The sequence below is a fragment of the Bos indicus genome, chromosome 19 (genome assembly GCF_029378745.1).
Source record: "Bos indicus isolate NIAB-ARS_2022 breed Sahiwal x Tharparkar chromosome 19, NIAB-ARS_B.indTharparkar_mat_pri_1.0, whole genome shotgun sequence".
NCBI lineage: Eukaryota > Metazoa > Chordata > Mammalia > Artiodactyla > Bovidae > Bos > Bos indicus.
In genome coordinates this window covers 19,515,325-19,532,962 of record NC_091778.1, presented here as the reverse complement: position 1 = coordinate 19,532,962, position 17,638 = coordinate 19,515,325, and the positions used below count along the sequence as shown (strand labels likewise).

At 48.1% G+C, this 17,638-nt stretch overlaps 1 protein-coding gene across 2 annotated transcripts; it reads right to left on the bottom strand.

The window, feature by feature from the left end:
- Positions 1-6,868: 6,868 nt before the first annotated feature.
- On the bottom strand, positions 6,869-11,418 carry COPRS (coordinator of PRMT5 and differentiation stimulator). Of its 2 annotated transcripts, none has more exons than XM_019980365.2 (4): positions 11,261-11,418; positions 8,609-8,675; positions 8,006-8,227; positions 6,869-7,294 (listed from the first exon to the last, which is right to left on the bottom strand). In XM_019980365.2, exons 1-4 carry the CDS (start codon positions 11,357-11,359, stop codon positions 7,125-7,127), a joined length of 558 nt encoding a protein of 185 aa, XP_019835924.2. In that variant the 5' UTR covers positions 11,360-11,418; the 3' UTR covers positions 6,869-7,124. The 2 variants fall into 2 exon arrangements, with proteins under 2 accessions (XP_019835924.2, XP_070628810.1); XM_070772709.1 differs by lacking the exon at positions 11,261-11,418 and adding an exon at positions 10,938-11,043.
- Between the last annotated feature and the right edge of the window lie 6,220 nt (positions 11,419-17,638).

Here is a 17,638-nt window from a genome sequence, read left to right as displayed (position 1 = left end):
GGATGTAGCACGATGCATTTGACTTTCCTGCGTGCGTACGCACACTTTGGTTGAAGTCAGAAAGCGTATATTAAGCGCTTACTATGTGCCAGGCTCTGGGGTGGGTGTTGGTGTAGGGGGGCCTGGGTGGGTGATGATGACTCTCACCCTAAATTTCACAATAATCTTTTCTGAGAAAACTCCTCTATCAAATCAGGAGTAAATCCTGCCTGTGAAGTCACAGGTGAGACTGCTAATCAGCAGGAAGCCCACTAACAGTAAGGTAACCCTGAGCCCGCTGAGCGGCTCCTCCAGGGCCCCTCGCCCTCCCGGCGGCTCGCACAGCACACACCGAGTGGGTGGGTCTGTACTGCCACCTGCTGGAGGAACAGGGTAAGGCTACAGGCGGCAGCCAGCAGAGATTGAGGCGCCTGCCTTGAGTTGCCAAACACATGGCTCTAAGGTCTATCTGCCACATTTGTTCAACAGCTCACAAGAAGCTGTCAGAGGAAATGGCTTTTGAAATCACAATCACCTCACCGGAAAAGGTGTGGGGGGAGAAGAAAAGGAAAGCCAATTGTACCTTGCAATGGCAGAAAGTGGGAGCATGCCTCCTGGGGAAACTTCTCTCTCTGACTCAAAGCGGGAGGACTGCAGAACCCTGTTAAGATGCAGAGAAATGCCCTCTCCTGAAACTGTGGCTGTGCTTTACTCCCCAGGCCCTGAGTGAGGACACATCCTGGTGGGACCCTCTCAGCCTTGGTGCCCTGGGACCCAGTTGAACTCTCCTCCTGCCCATCAACACCTGCAAGATCTGAGTCCTGGAACCAGCTCCACAGAAACTGCCGGAAACTGGGAGGCCGTGCTTTTCCAAAGGCCTTGGCTTTGCAGCCAGACTCGCTAAGTCAACACAGCGGGAGCCAGCCGTGCAGCTTGCCTTCCTGTTACACCCTCCCACTTCTCCTGGGCCTGCCACGCTCAGGCCTGCACACACACACACACACACACGGAGTCCTCCAGATCCAGCAGTCTGTTATTTGGGTGGGGAATCTGCTCTGGGAGAACTGGCAGGCAGAATCCACATGGGCTACAGCCAGGGTATTGGGCTGTTGTGGGTTGTTTTGTTTTTTCTCTTTCTCCATATTCCAACCATCCTGGGAAAGTTGGGTCCAGGAATGAGAACTCCGGAAAACCAAGGGCAGTGCAATGCCAAGGTATTTATTAAGCCAATGAGCATGCTTCCTTCTCCCTGGAAGGCGATCTCGGGTTTCCTCAGGGCACTGCAGCCTTGCAGAGTCCAGCCAGTTGCTCCTATACATAAAGACAGTGTGGTCTTTGCAGCCTTCACAGTCAACCCACCAAGCACCATGCACCTGAGAGAGAGCTACAGGAGGCACCATCCCCCATCCCCCCCAGGGTCTCATGATGATCATGCTGTCCCCACTAGAAACAGCACCAGGGACTTCCCTTTGACTTCCAATGCAGAGGCTGTGGGTTCGACCCCCAGTTGGGGAGCTAAGATACCACATGCCTCCCAGCCAGAACACCAAACCAAAACATAAAAAAGCAGAATCAATATTGTAAATGTGTAAATATTGTAAATGTACATAAAACACAAAAAGCAGAAGCAACAGTGTAAATGTTGTAAATTTGAATATTGTAAATAATTCAATAAAGACTTTTTAAAAATAAACACTGCACCAAACTAATTTAGGGGTGAGGTAAAGAGTACATTCCTCCAGACCTTTCAAAAGGAAAGAAAGCCGTAACAGACAGAAACATGCCAGAGCCATACAAAAATACACAGCATGATTTACACAAATTGTGAATGGTACAATTCTGTTTGTTCTGCCACAATACAAAAACAGGGAGTTTTTCATCCAGACAGAAAATAAAAATGAAGCAAAAATTATCAGCACTCTGATATGAATCAGCCCATGATGATACTTTCAATACACCATCATACCTACCTGATGATCTGGCCCCCTGCCCCCAGCAGTAATTCATTCTCATCTTGGCTTCTGTTAATTCTACGTTTCAGGGGTTCAAGAAGCAAAACGGTCGTCTCTTTGACCATCCCAGTTTCCGACCCTGAGCTTCCATGTGTACCTTTTGGGGTTCACACTTTCTCAAGCACCTCAAGCAGTGTAAGACATCATCCGATATCCATCTTCACAGGTCTTTTCTGTCCCACGGCCCCTCTGGGTCCCTCCAGTCCTCTGCCTGCTTAAGACCTGGGCATCTTTGGGGAGATGGTCCTGACTGCCTAGGAGCACCAACATCTATCATTCTGGAGACCTAACCCCCTGGGGACACACTGAGAAGTAGGGTTCATAATTCCATCTGATCTTAGCGTCTCCAGAGTGCTCTCTTTGTTCTCTCCATCTTTCTTCTCATAGACTAGGGGACTATTTTTTTTTTGGCCTGGGGAAAAATCTTTCTTCCCAAATTTCTACAAGATTCATATTTGTTGGCCCCAAACTCCTTTGCCTGCTTACCAAATATATACACATTTCTTTTTTAATTTAAAAATCCCTTTCTGTAAAACCGAAGCTGAAAAAAAAAAAAAAACGTCTTGGCTGTTTTCGACTCTGTCATGTGCCTACATGAAGGCAAGGAACCTGCTTGCATGGAGACAGGGCAGGAGAGAAAACAGGGCGCATCAGAAATGTCACCCAGACACACAAGAAACACATTTTTCCGCTCCTTTCTATCACCCAAGTTTTTAAAGTGGTCAGCTGTGGTTTCTTTCCTGGTTAATGAGATTATTTGAAAGAAACGCCAGAATAAGAGTTTCTCTTCTGTCTCCGCTAACAGTCCCTTCTGCCTCTATTTCTCCAGCAGCCTCTTCCCATGTCTGCCCCTCTCGCTGGTCACTCCTTTTCTCTCCCATCACTGCCTCTTCCTGGCCTGGTTGCACGTTCTGAGAGAAGCTGGCCAGAAATCACCACTGCCCCCCGTCCAGCCCAAGAGAAACAGCAGCACCAAAAGTTCAGGTGCATCCCTCAAAATGTGTCAGCTTGTGATGCCCCATCATCCCTCAAAACGTGTTAGCCTGTGATGCCCCATCCCCACCCCTGCACCGACCCCAAGTCCATACGTTCTCAGAGCGCTTTCTGATTTCCACACCTGCAACACGCTCTTTGCCCTGCATCTTACCTGGCCTCCAGAAGAGGTGGCCACTCCCTCTTCCTTAAAAGTCTCTCCTCCTTAGATATCGCTTGAGGGGCGCCCACACCTGGGTTTTCCTCCTCCTGGGTCACAGCCTGCCCTCAGGATCCGATCCTTCTGTCTGCCCGGTAATCACAGATGCTCCCCACGGTTCTTGTCCTTGGTCCTCTTCTATTCCACATGCATTGAACAAGTTCAACCTCTCTCAACGCTGCAGTGCCTGCCAAACCCACAAAACATTCCCTTCCCCACTTCCCCTCTCCATCCCCTCCTCCCTTCCCCCCTCTACCTTCTTCTCCCCCAGTCTCTCAATTTCAGACACATGTTTGCAAGTCCCTAGAAAAGGAAAAGCTGGAGAGAGGGTTCAGTTCAGTTGTTCAGTCGTGTCCGACTCTTTGAAACCCCATGAATCGCAGCACGCCAGGCCTCCCTGTCCATCACCAATTCCCGGAGCTCACTCAGACTCACGTCCATGGAGTCAGTGATGCCATCCAGCCATCTCATTCTCTGTTGTCCCCTTCTCCTCGTGCCCCCAATCCCTCCCAGCATCAGGGTCTTTTCCAGTGAGTCAACTCTCCGCATGAGGTGGCCAAAGTACTGGAGTTTCAGCTTTAGCATCATTCCTTCCAAAGAAATCCCAGGGCTGATCTCCTTGAGAATGGACTGGTTGGATCAAGAGTCTTCTCCAACACCACAGTTCAAAAGCATCAATTCTTCGGCGCTCAGCCTTCTTCAGAGTCCAACTCTCACATCCATACATGACCACTGGAAAAACCATAGCCTTGACTAGACGGACCTTTGTTGGCAAAGTAATGTCTCTGCTTTTCAATATGCTATCTAGGTTGCTCATAACTTTTCTTCCAAAGAGTAAGCGTCTTTTAATTTCATGGGTACAATCACCATCTGCAGTGATTTTGGAGCCCAAAAAAATAAAGTCTGACACTTTCCACTGTTTCCTATCTATTTGCCATGAAGTGATGGGAGAGAGGGTACGAGTGCTCATTTCCTACAATGGAAAAAATATCAGGACCACAGTGCAGACCAGGACCACCAGGTGGCTAGATTCCAACTCCATACCAGAGAGAATTTTCCAGCAAGTAGCACTGACCAGCAATGGGTGGGCTCCTTCTGAGGTAATGAGCTCCCCGTGGCTGGAAGTGAGCAGAGATGATTCCTACACACACGAGCAGGCCAAACTAAGCAACATCCATGTTCTCTCCATAATCTGAGATTGTTAAATCTCAGCTCAGAAATCAGAGATTCAGATATATAGTAGCTTTTTGGCTTTGGGTTTTTTGGTTTGTATTTTTTTAGTACCAAAAATGGAAGTTCTTCACTATAGGATGCTGGTTAGAAGTCACTGTGACGTTTCCTTTTTATTCAATTATTTCTCATATGACGATTTGCTGTTTATCTGATAATCTGTATTACAAACTCATTTGTCATACACACACTCTATAGTGTTTGGAGAACAAAGTTTACATGGTCATTGACTGAAGGCTTTCAGAGTAAAGGATGGTTGCAAATCTGACCACTTCTGGATGTTTCTGTCCTATTCCTATACACTGTCTTAAAGAAACAGGGAGGCTGAGGAGTCAGACATGGTCCTGCCTTCAGAGAGCTCTCACTCTGAGGAAGGAGGTGGACCCAAATGCCAGCGACTGCAGCAGAGGGGGGCAGGTGCCGTGACACTTGTCAGAGAGAATGGGGATGACAAGGCAGAGGCATCTTGTTTTAGGAAAACGTGTCTTTAAATACCTCACTGCAAAATCTATATTGAAAAAACAAAAATACAAAAGCAAATTGCCAACACCTTTACTGTCTGATCAAATTGTTTCCATTTGTTCATGTTAATCCTTATCCCATACATATGCCATTTTTTCAGGTTTCCAATAATATCAGAATGGTTCTAGAGTCTGTATTTTCACTTATTATATCATTAGTATTTTTCCAAGTCCCTACTTCTTTTTTTTTTACTCGCACTTCACCCCCTTGAGATAACCAGGGTTCACAGCCTGGGGAGTCACCCACCTGTCGATCCCTTCTGTGTTTGATCCACCCTAGAAGAGGGCATCAGAATGAGACCTAAAGCAGAACATTTGACTAGCCCCTCCCGTCTTGTCCTGTTCTCCTGACATACCCAACTTTCAATCATAAAAGCCATTCTAACGTCCTTAAGAGAATATTGCTGGGAAGACCCAAGCAGAATGGCAAAGAGTAACTTTTTAGAAGCAACGAGAATCCACATGCACCACCATTCCATGGACCAGGCAGCTTGTCAATTTTCTTTGCTGTTACTCATGCACACGTGCTTCTTTTCTTCCTTCCCTCAGACATACATGGACTCTCCCCACCTCATGACTTCTGCCTCTACTCAAGTTCCAGCTGCCTCATAACTGCACACACACCCACATAACCTGCCCATACCACCAGTTTTCTTTTTGGCAATTCTGCCATGGTCCCCCAGCCCTCAGTGTTTCTTGGCTCATTTCTCAAGGTCCTTTTTTAACATCAGACATATTCATGACGCTGAGAAGAGTACAGCGAGTGGTGTGCGGCTGTGGTCTACCACTGTCTCTCCAGGAAGGACAGCGGAAGGGACTGTTTTTTCTCCCTAGGACAGCCGTGGCCATAAGGGCTCCCCACAGCCAAAGCCACTGCCCTCCCTCATATGGTGCTGCCTTATTCACACATTTTATGCACGCGTCCTTCGTTGCCCAGTCGTGTCCGACTTTGTGACCCCATGGACTGTAGCCTGCCAGGCTCTTCTGTCCATGGGATTCCAGGCAAGAATACTGGAGTGGGCTGCCATGCCCTCCTCCAGGGGATCTTCCCAACCCAGGAATCACACCCACTTCTCTTTCATCTAACCTACATCGGCAGGCAGGTTCTTTACCACTAGCACCACCTGGGGAGCCCAGCACTTTTTATGGGGCCTCCAAAAAATTGCTTAAACGGTCCATTGTTCATTTACCTGCTGCGAAGTGGACTCAGGTTTCAAGTCTGAAACTTTTTCTTGATTCAGTTTCATTAAGGGGGTAGGGAGGTAAGACGCAATTCCTCAGCCTGCCAAAGGGGGCAAGTGTGACTGACTCGGTCTGGGGCATCACAAACCTGCAGAGGTGTGGCCCCCAGGTCCCTCCTCCAACTCACACACGCACGTGCACGCACACACGAGGGCAACCACGGGAAGACTTCAGAGTCGTGTGTGGGATCAAGTCACAGTTCTGCTGTCTCCCAGCCATGTGATCTGGGAGAGGTCAAAACATTTTGAGCCTTATTTTCCTCTTCTCTAAAACGAGGTTAAAAAAAAATTTTTAAGTGACTTATGTAAGTAATTGTAAGGATTAGAAGATTAAATGGAAAACAGAGTGTAAAATCCTTTCAGGCCAATTGAGGGTTATACAATTGCTGCTTTAATTAATTTGCCATTTCATTTTCCAGCCTGCACAAAGTCCTTGTTAACTAAGTAAATGGTCCATTTTCCACAAGAGGAATAGAAGTCAGCCGTGAAGTCACCAGCGTCTCAGTTTCTGGTCAGGGGGACCAGATCCACAGAGGCCAAACTAAAATATTGTTTTCTTTCACAGAGTCGTTTAATCTTTCATCTCAAAATACATCAATCCTGAAAATGGACTGAAGGGCTTTAAATGAAGGAGAGGAAGCTTTGCTCAGAATTATCTAATGAAAAAGGGGGAGGAAGTAGGCAAAAGCACACTGACTTTTTTCTTCTTGTATTTCTAAAGAACACGGTTCCTCCCCCAACACAGACATCAACACACGTTCCAAGGAGGAGCTTATAAAAACAACAACAACAGAGCCAGGGCACTCAGGACCTTATTTAACACCAGTCCGTTTGCCCGACTGGGGGATCACTGGGAATGTTTCCCTAGATGTGACCTCTCACACCTCAAAGAAAGGAGACCGTGACCTGAGCGGCCCATCTACCCACCCACCAGGCAAAAGCGACACCCTCAGTCTTCTGCATCATCAAACTGTCCTGTTTCAAAGACCATCTTGGAATAATGGGGTATCAGTGGAGGCGGGTGGTGCCAACTGGGGTCATAGATCATGTCTCCTTGCGGGGCACAGCACACCCAGGGTCTGACCTCTTGAGAAAGGCAACCTTGGATGTCGTCAGCATCTGCAAGCAGTTTTAAAAGACAGATTAAAAGGAAGGAGGGAGTGTGATAAGACAGACCCAAAAATACCTAGGGGACAGACACTTGCACGTCTTTGCTTAAACATATGCACAGGCGGGCACACACGCATGCACAGTCTTCTGTTGCTGGAGAATCCAGAGCACCTTCATTCTGAGGCCACCCACAGTCCCGCTTCTCTGACACAGGTTTTTAGCAGTGCAGAGAAAGCAACTGAGAGCACTTCTGTCTGCGGCTGCTCCATCCATACAAAGATATTTGGAGAGAGTAAGGTTGTTTCAACATTCAAACAGACCCACACTGTTATAAAATAAAATGTAAAACTGGCACTTCCCCCCACCAACCCCCACCTCCAATATGAAAGAGGAGCCGTCACAGAAATTTCAGACCTGCAAGAGCTATCAGGCAAAGCTAATAGACGTGGCTCCCTCTTCCAAACTGTTACGGGTTAATCTGGTAGGAGGGTCTCAGGAGCCTGGCCTGTGTGACCCCATGGACTATATGTAGCCTGCCAGGATCCTCTCTCCATGGGACTTTCCTGGCAAGAACACTGGAGTGGGCTGCCATCTCCTATTCCAGGGGATCTTCCCATCCCAGGGATCAAACCCGCATCTCTTGCGTTTCCTGCACTGGCAGGCAGATTCTTTCTGACTGCACAAGAGCCTGGCCTAGGACCCCAGAAACCCCGCACCTACCATATGGATTCCCCTGATCTGCTTTCAACTCTAGGTCCCAGTCCTCGTGAAAAAGATCACCAGCCTGTTCCTTGGGTAGACAGCCAGACATTCCTTCTGACAGCTCCCAGGGACTCGGTTCCCCATCAGAATCCTCGTCATCTTCAGCAAAGCCTTCCTCTTCACAATGGGTGCCCTCACCATGGGCAGGGCTATCGTGAGGGATGCTCTGTGCTCCGTTGGCTAAGAAATCGACAAAAGGAAGAACATCTTAAAACAACCTGATCGTGTTCGGCTAGGAAGATGTTCGGCAAACTTACCAAGAGGGCAACAGTAACAAGCGTGCGGAGCCCCTTAGCCACCAGAGCACTTATTTAAAAACTGTTGTTCTGTTCGCAGTTTTAGAAGTAGGGTTGATAATTTATTTTCAATAAGATGTTCTGTCTTAAACGAGGCCATTCATTACCAGGTCTTTTCACTCACATGAGCAAATCGGGCACAGTGTGTATTTTCAGGTGGTTTAAATGACACGGAGAGAAAGGGCTTCTGACAATGATAACCTTTCACAGTACAGACTTCCTTGGTCTCTCCCAAGAGCCCCCCCAGCCTCTGTCGCCTACTTGCCTAATCGATCTGTGGCGTTCTCAGTCGCTTTCTCCTGACTGGAGTGGTCAGCTGGGGCAAAAGCAGTCTGCGGGAAGAAGAAACAAGGACCCAGGACTTGGATATCTCGGGAATGGCCAGCATTTTAGCCCCAGATCCACCCTTTCAGACCCTCCTTTGCGAGGCTGGGGCGGGACCCTGGGACCCACATTTCTACTGTGCCCTGTTAGGTTGGGACTTGCTGCTTCCCATTCCTGCAGGCATCAACCCTGCCGGCAGGATCACCTGCTTTCACAGAGTGCCTACTGAACCCAGTGTACAGGCTGCCAGCACATACAGAGCCGGTCTCCTCACTGGGCCCTACCTTTTTTAAAAATTTTTTAATATTTATTTGGCTGCACCACCTCTTAAGCTGCAGGACTCAAGATCTTTAATTTTGGCAGTGGGATCTAGTTCCCTGACCAGGGATCGAACCCAGGCTGCCTGCACTGAAGCGTGGAGTCTTAGCCACTGGACCACCAAGGAAGTCCCTCACCAGGCCCTCTCTTGATCGGTCTAGGCCCTTAGGACTCCTCCTCCAAGCTCAGAGACTCCAAACTAGCCAGGACAGTACCCCGTCCCCAGAGGCTGGAATTTCAGCTCCCTGAAATTCTCCTCTGAGCTTGGACATTTTAGTCATTCCAATCTCACCCCTTTGTTCCCTCAGCCCTGGGGCCGGCTGCTGTTTCCCCGCAGTGGATACCTCCGTGTTCATTTTTACCTTAACTTTTTATCTAGCTAATAGCTTTTTTATCAAATTTCATCTACTGACCAACAGATGAGGACAAAAGAGCTTTAGCTGCTCAAGGGAAATCGGCAGCTGTTGCCAGGAAATCATCTTCCTTCATAGCCATCGCTAGGTTTCTCTGCTCCCATCACTCAAAAGTTCTGAAATCCTGGGACTTCCCTGGCAAGCCAGTGGCTAAGACTCCACGCTTCCAATGCAGGGGGCATGGGTTCAATCCCTGGTCGGGGAACTAAGATCCCGTATCTGGGCAGTATGGCCAAAAACAAAAAAAGAGAGAGAGTTCCTGAAATCCTATCACCTGTGAAGATGTCTTTCTAAGTGAGGCAAGAAATGTTCACAGCCTGCATGAGAAGACCTTACTTCAATCCCTATCACTCAGAGTATACCTGGGACATACCACTTCAGCCACCATGCCTGGGTTTCCGTCTCTGGAAATTGGGAACAATTGTTCTAACCCAGCAGGAGGTTTATAATGAGATAACACCAATGAAGACACCTAGCACACAGCAGGAATACAACATTTATTGAGCTGAAACCCACCTTCTTTGCCCCTACATTTAAACTGCGCTTGGCACCTACCCCAGTTAGCTCACGACCTAGTCCTACCTGGATTTAATGAGCTAATTCCATCTCCAGTAGTCGGTGACAACTTCCAGTCACTCCTGCTGACCAGTAGTGGGACTTCTCACCTCTTCTATTGCAAGAGCTCCCTACCTGCCTTCCCACTCACCCACTTTTTCTTTTTTTTAATTTGGCTGCACCAGGTATTAGTTACAGCATATGGGAGCCCCCACCAGGGTCCCCTGAATTAGGAACACAGAGTCTTAGCCACTGGAATACCAGGGGCCCACACTCACCCATCTGCCGCGGCCTCACACTGGAAATCACCACTCTGCCCAGAAACCTCAATAGGCCTCCGCTGCTAGAGTACAAAATTCGCCATGGCATCCACATTGCCCCTTCAGGCTCCGTCAACTTGTGCAGCACAGTTCTCTCTCCAAGCTCCCAACCATTTGCCCTGCACATCCTCATCTCCACGCCTCTGCCACGACCACTATCCTCTCATCTTGGAGAGGAAGTGCAGGAACCTTCCTGCTGTGGCCTGACAAAATCAGTCTCATCCTACCTGCCCGCTAAAGTAATTTTCTTTATAAGCCTACCACTACATTTTTCCTATCTTATTTTGGTTAGGATGTCTCTGATGCTTAGACAAGCATTCCTCTTCCACTCAATAAATATGCGTGTGTCAAGTGCCAGGCACTACGCTACGCAGCGGGTTTACAGCACTAAATAGAGCGTTCCTACCCTCAAGGAGCTCCCCGTCTAAAAGGGATTACTGAACAAGGGCAGGACATGACTGTAATAGCAGTCTTTGAGAAACCGGGAGCCGTCTGGCGCGCAAAAGAAAACAAGTTTCTAGAAAGCCTGCGTCAAACGCGGCCTTTTGGTTTCAGTGAAAAGGAGAGCGCGCAGGAGCCATCATCCGGTGCTCTGGCTTAGCTGAGCATCCCCACCATGGGACACAGATCCTTCAGGGAAAGTCGCTCTCCTCGTCGCCCTCACCTGGCCCCAGCCCAGGCCCCCCAGCAGCAGCCCCAGCTCTCGGTCAGCAGCATCACCTCCCATTTAGCAAGGACGCAAAGGTGCCCTGGAGCCAACAGCCAGCACTCCCAGCCCGGCGCGCCCACCCACGTCCTCGAGGTTGCCCCGCCCCACAGTTTCGCGGCCCGGCTGTTTCCAGCTCGGGCGCGCGCCCAAACGGCCGGGCTGCCCGAAGCGGGCCGGGAGCGCTTCCCCGGTTCCGTGGCCCACGCCCCGCGAGCCCCCGCAACTTCCCGCCCCCGACCGCAGGTGGTGGACGCGCCCAGGCCCCGCGCCGCGCTCACCCCCGGACTCGGGGGCGCCTCCCGTCCGCTCGGCAGCTGCAGACCCCGCGGCTGCTCGGCGGCCCCCAGCGACTGGGCCCCGGCGGTCGGAGGGTCCATCCCTGTCTGCCCGCGGCTCGGCGCCCAGGTCGCCGCTCGGCCACGTGACGCGCCGGCCTGGCTGCCGGCCCGAGGATACGCCGTTGAGAGCCAATCAGCCTGGGGTGCTCTCGGCCGGGGGGCGGGGCGCGGGGGTCAAGGGGGAGCCAGGGGCGGGGCAACGGACGGGGCGGAGTAAGGGGCGGGGAGTGCCCGCCTCCGAAAGCCCGGTTTACCCAACCGTCCCGAAATCTAATTTTTGTAGCCACTGGCGATGCAGGTCCCAGGGCTAGACGACTAGCTGGGTCTTGAACGCCTGCGTGCTACCCCTACCCAATCACAATGGACATGCTTTCTTTCAAAACCTATTCAGTTCAGTTCAGTCGCTCAGTCGTGTCCGACTCTGCGACCCCATGAATTGCAGCAGGCCAGGCCTCCCTGTCCATCACCAACTCCCGGAGTTCACTCAAACTCATGACCATCGAGTCGGTGATGTCTTCCAGCCATCTCATCCTCTGTCGGCCCCTTCTCCTCCTGCCCCCAATCCCTCCCAGCATCAGAGACTTTTCCAATGAGTCAGCTCTTCCCATGAGGTGGCCAAAGTACTGGAGTTTCAGGTTTAGCATCAGTCCTTCCAAAGAACACTCAGGACTGATCTCCTTTAGAATGGACTGGTGGGATCTCCTTGCAGTCCAAGGAACTCTCAAGTCTTCTCCAACACCACAGTTCAAACATCAATTCTTGGGCTCTCAGCTTTCTTCACAGTCCAATTCTCACATCCATACATGACTAATGGAAAAACCACAGCCTTGACTAGACGGACCTTTGTTGGCAAAGTAATGTCTCTGCTTTTGAATATACTAAGTTGGTCAGAACTTTCCTTCCAGGGAGTAAGCATCTTTTAATTTCACAGGTGCCATCACCATCTGCAGTGATTTTGGAGCCCCCAAAAATAAAGTCTGACACTGTTTCCCCATCTATTTCCCATGAAGTGATGGGACCAGATGCCATGATCTTCGTTTTCTGAATGTTGAGCTTTAGGCCAACTTTTTCACTCTCCTCTTGCACTTTCATCAAGAGGCTTTTTAGTTCCTCGTCACTTTCTGCCATAAGGGCGGTGTCATCTGCATATCTGAGATTATTGTTATTTCTCCCAGCAATCTTGATGCCAGCTTGTGCTTCTTACAGCCCAGCGTTTCTCATGATGTACTCTGCATATAAGTTAAGTAAACAGGGTGACAATATACAGCCTTGACGTACTCCTTTTCCTATTTGGAACCAGTCTGTTGTTCCATGTCCAGTAAACTGTTGCTTCTTGAACTGCACATAGGTTTCTCAAGAGGCAGGTCAGGTGGCCCGGTATTCCCATCTCTTTCAGAATTTTCCACAGTTTACTGGAAGTCAAAACCTGTTCAGTTCAGTCGCTCAGTCATGTCCAACTCTTTGCAACCCCATGAATCGCAGCACGCCAGGCCTCCCTGTCCATCGCCAACTCCCGGAGTTCACTGAGACTCACGTCCATCGAGTCGGTGATGCCATCCAGCCATCTCATCCTCTGTCGTCCCCTTCTCCTCCTGCCCCCAATCCCCCCCAGCATCAGTCTTTTCCAATGAGTCAACTCTTCGCATGAGGTGGCCAAAACCTGTTACAATAGTCCATTACCCGCGTCTACCTAATAGTGCATAAAATAGTGCGTAAGAGCTTAAAAACTTTTTATGCAATATTAGCTTTAATCCCATTTTACTCTTTTCTCTATAAACAGGTTTCTCTAGAACTTGGGCTGGAATCAGGCTACAACTCTCCCACAAATGGATGAGACAACTCAGGAGCCCAGTAACTCTCACCCTGAGCTAACCAGGTCTTAGCATTAACCCATTAGAAACCAAGCCAGATTGATCAAAACTCTTAACATTTCATAAACCCTGATAGACCCCAACCAGTAATGCTGAAGAAGCTGAACGGTTCTATGAAGACCTACAAGACATTTTAGAACTAACACCAAAAAAAGCTGTCCTTTTCATTATAGGGGACTGGAATGCAAAAGTAGTAAGTCAAGAAACACCTGGAGTAACAGGCAAATTTGGCCTTGGAATACAGAATGAAGCAGGGCAAAGGCTAATAGAGTTTTGCCAAGAGAACGCACTGGTCAGAGCAAACACCCTCTTCCAACAACACAAGATAAGACTCTACACATGGACATCACCAGATGGTCAACACCAAAATCAGATTGATTATATTCTTTGCAGCCAAAGATGGAGAAGCTCTATACAGTCAACAAAAACAAGACCAGGAGCTGACTGTGGCTCAGATCATGAACTCTTTACTGCCAAATTCAGACTTAAATTGAAGAAAGTAGGGAAAACCACTAAACCATTCAGGTATGACCTAAATCAAATCCCTTATGATTATACAGTAGAAGTGAGAAACAGATTTAAGGGACTAGATCTGATAGAGTGCCTGATGAATTATGGACGGAGGTTCGTGACATTGAACAGGAGACAGGGATCAAGACCATCCCCATGGAAAAGAAATGCAAAAAACCAAAATGGCTGTCTGGGGAGGCCTTACAAATAGCTGTGAAAGAGAAGTGAAAAGCAAAGAAAAGGAAAGATATAAGCATCTGAATGCACAGTTCCAAAGAATAGCAAGGAGAGATAAGAAAGCCTTCCTCAACAATCAATGCAAAGAAATAGAGGAAAACAACAGAATGGCAAAGACTAGAGATCTCTTTCAAGAAAATTAGAGATACCAAGGGAACATTTCATGCAAAGATGGGCTCGATAAAGGACAGAAATGGTATGGACCTAACAGAAGCAGAAGATATTAAGAAGAGGTGGCAAGAATACACAGAACTGTACAAAAAAAGATCTTCGTGACCCAGATAATCACAATGGTGTGATCACTCACCTAGAGCCAGACATCCTGGAATGTGAAGTCAAGTGGGCCTTAGAAAGTCTCACTACGAACAAAGCTACTGGAGGTGATGGAATTCCAGTTGAGCTATTTTCAAATCCTGAAAGATGATGCTGTGTAAGTGCTGCACTCAATATGCCAGCAAATTTGGAAAACTTGGCAGTGGCCACAGGACTGGAAAAGGTCAGCTTTCATTCCAATCCCAAAGAATGCTCAAACTACCGTACAAATTGCACTCATCTCACACACTAGTAATGCTCAAAATTCTCCAAGCCAGGCTTCAGCAATACATGAACCATGAACTTCCAGATGTTCAAGCTGGTTTTAGAAAAGGGAGAGGAACCAGAGATCAAATTGCCAACATCTGCTGGATCATCGAAAAAGCAAGAGAGTTCCAGAAAAACATCTATTTCTGCTTTCTTGACTATGCCAAAGCCTTTGAATGTGTGGATCACAATAAACTGTGGAAAATTCTGAAAGAGATGGGAATACCAGACCACCTGACCTGCCTCTTGAGAAACCTATGTGCAGTTCAAGAAGCAACAGTTTACTGGACATGGAACAGACTGGTTCCAAATAGGAAAAGGAGTACATCAAGGCTGTATATTGTCACCCTGTTTAACTTATATGCAGAGTACATCATGAGAAACGCTGGGCTGGAAGAAGCACAAGCTGGCATCAAGATTGCTGGGAGAAATATCAATAACCTCAGATATGCAGATGACACCACCCTTATGGCAGAAAGTGACAAGGAACTAAAAAGCCTCTTGATGAAAGCACAAGAGGAGAGTGAAAAAGTTGGCCTAAAGCTCAACATTCAGAAAACGAAGATCATGGCATCTGGTCCCATCACTTCATGGGAAATAGATGGATAAACAGTGTCAGACTATTTTGGGGGGGCTCCAAAATCACTGCAGATGGTGATTGCACCCATGAAATTAAAAGATGCTTACTCCTTGGAAGGAAAGTTATGAGCAACCTAGATAGCATATTGAAAAGCAGAGACATTACTTTGCCAACAAAGGTCCGTCTAGTCAAGGCTATGGTTTTTCCAGTAGTCACGTATGGATGTGAGAGTTGGACTGTGAAGAAAGCTGAGCGCCCAAGAATTGACGTTTGAACTGTGGTGTTGAAGACTCTTGAGTGTCCCCTGGACTGCAAGGAGATCCAACCAGTCCATTGTAAAGGAGATCAGTCCTGGGTGTTCTTTGGAAGGACTGATGCTAAACCTGAAACTCCAGTACTTTGGCCACTTCATGCGAAGAGCTGACTCACTGGAAAAGTCTCTGATGCTGGGAGGGATTGGGGGCAGGAGGAGAAGGGGATGACAGAGGATGAGATGGCTGGATGGCATCACCAACTCGATGGACTTGAGTTTGAGTGAACTCCAGGAGCTGGTGATGGACAGGGAGGCCTGGTGTGCTGCGATTCATGGGGTCGCAGAGAGTCGGACACGACTAAGTGACTGAACTATAAGCTATGACACTCGGTCACAGTAACCCTAAACATCCTGCACTGTGCCCGTAGTCTCACCTATGGCCCATCTTGCAGTGCTCCAAGTCTGGCCATCTACAGCTGAGGGCAGCAGAAGTTAGGCAGCACCTTAGCTGGGCAACACCAAATTCTAAAAACAGCCCTTGCTGCCTTTCCTTCCCTGTACTGCCTGAACCTCTGTAACAAATCTGCTCAAGGTGTGATAATCGCCTTAACCTCTAAGTAGCAGAAAAGCTGGAAGCTGGGATTCTTTGTTCATCAGGCCATTTTATGACAATCTGAGATTACGCTATTCCTTCAAATCTCTCAAAGAATGTTGTTTATACATTACATAAGCCATTTGAAAAATATTTAGCCTAACACAGTTAATAGGTAACATATTTTTCTCTATGCAGGCTTTCCTACAAGAGAGTGTGACCATTTGTCTTCTGTTCTGACGCACGAATCAGTTTCCCCAGATCTAACTGGATCTAGGTCAAGTGTCTAGCAGAACCTTATTTGATGGGTGGATAAGTTTTGTTATCTGTGCTGTTCAGGAAACCACGGGGCTGGCTGAGCACTTGAAAATGTGTCCAGGAGAAGGAAATGGCAACCCACTCCAGTAATCTTGCCTGGGAAATCCCATGGACAGAAGAGCCTGGTGGGCAGAGTCAGACACAACTGAGGAAGGGGCAGGCACTCGCTAGAGGCCCCAGAGCTTTTGATGGCAGAGCCAGCACTGTGGCTGAGGACTCCTGGCTCCCAGGCCTCTCTTACCAGATGGAAGCGTGGAAAACTAGTCAAAAATATGCCTGAGGGCATTCCTGGCGGCTCAGTGGTAAAGAATCGCCCCCCTGCCAAAGCAGGGGATGCGAGTTCCACCCCTGGTCTGAGAAGACCGCACGTGGCAGAGCAGCTGAGCCCACGCATCACAGCCACTGGGCCGGGGCTCTCGAGCCCGGGAGCCGTAGTACTGAGGTCCGTAGGCGCCAGAGCCCGTGCTCCGCGACAAGAGGAGCCACCACGGTGAGAAGCCCAAGGCCCCCAATGGAGAGCAGCCCCTGCTTGCCACAGCTAGAGAAAAGCCCACGCAGCATGAAGAGCCTGCATAACCATAAATAAAATCATTAAAAAAACAAAAAGAAAAGAAAATGTGTCCAGTGTAAATGGAAAACTGAATTATCTAATTTCAATACATTTAAGTCCCCACATGTGGCTGGAAGCCACCATATCAGCAGAGCTCAGGGTGCAGTGGCTACATGCATTTTCATTATCTGCAATTCTGAGAACCAGGTACAGGATGTGATGACCCCAGAGTGACCCATCTTCATAGCCACGCTGGAAGGACAACCACCATCCTTTTTACTCTCATCTCTTATGTGTTCTTTCCTAAAATAAAAAAAAGCCCATTAAGTATTTAAATGTTGAACTTCCCAAGACTTAGTGGAGAAGACAGAGATGTTTCTTATTTTAGAATGACAACCAACCAACCATTTACAGTACAAAAGCTCATCATAAAGGTGTCCTAAAATAGACTAATATTCATAGAAATATATAAGAAAGGCAAAATTAAAACCAACATTAAGAAAAATGGCCACAAATGGTGTTGTGGAAAATTTAGTTAACTGCTTGGTGTAAACAGAGTTGTCCTGAGCAGGAGATGGGGTTTTCAACAAAAGAAATCATACACGCACACATACAAAACCTCTGAACACCAAAAAACACCACACACACACACACACACACACACACACACACACAAAGAGCTGGGAGCAAATTATCTGTTAGAAAACACAAGCTAAAGATTACTATTCTTGGTATATAAGAAACTTACAAATTAGTAAAAAAAAAAAAAGTTAAAAAAATAGTCAAACGTGAAAAGAGAACTAGGAAAAACACAGTAACACAGTCTAA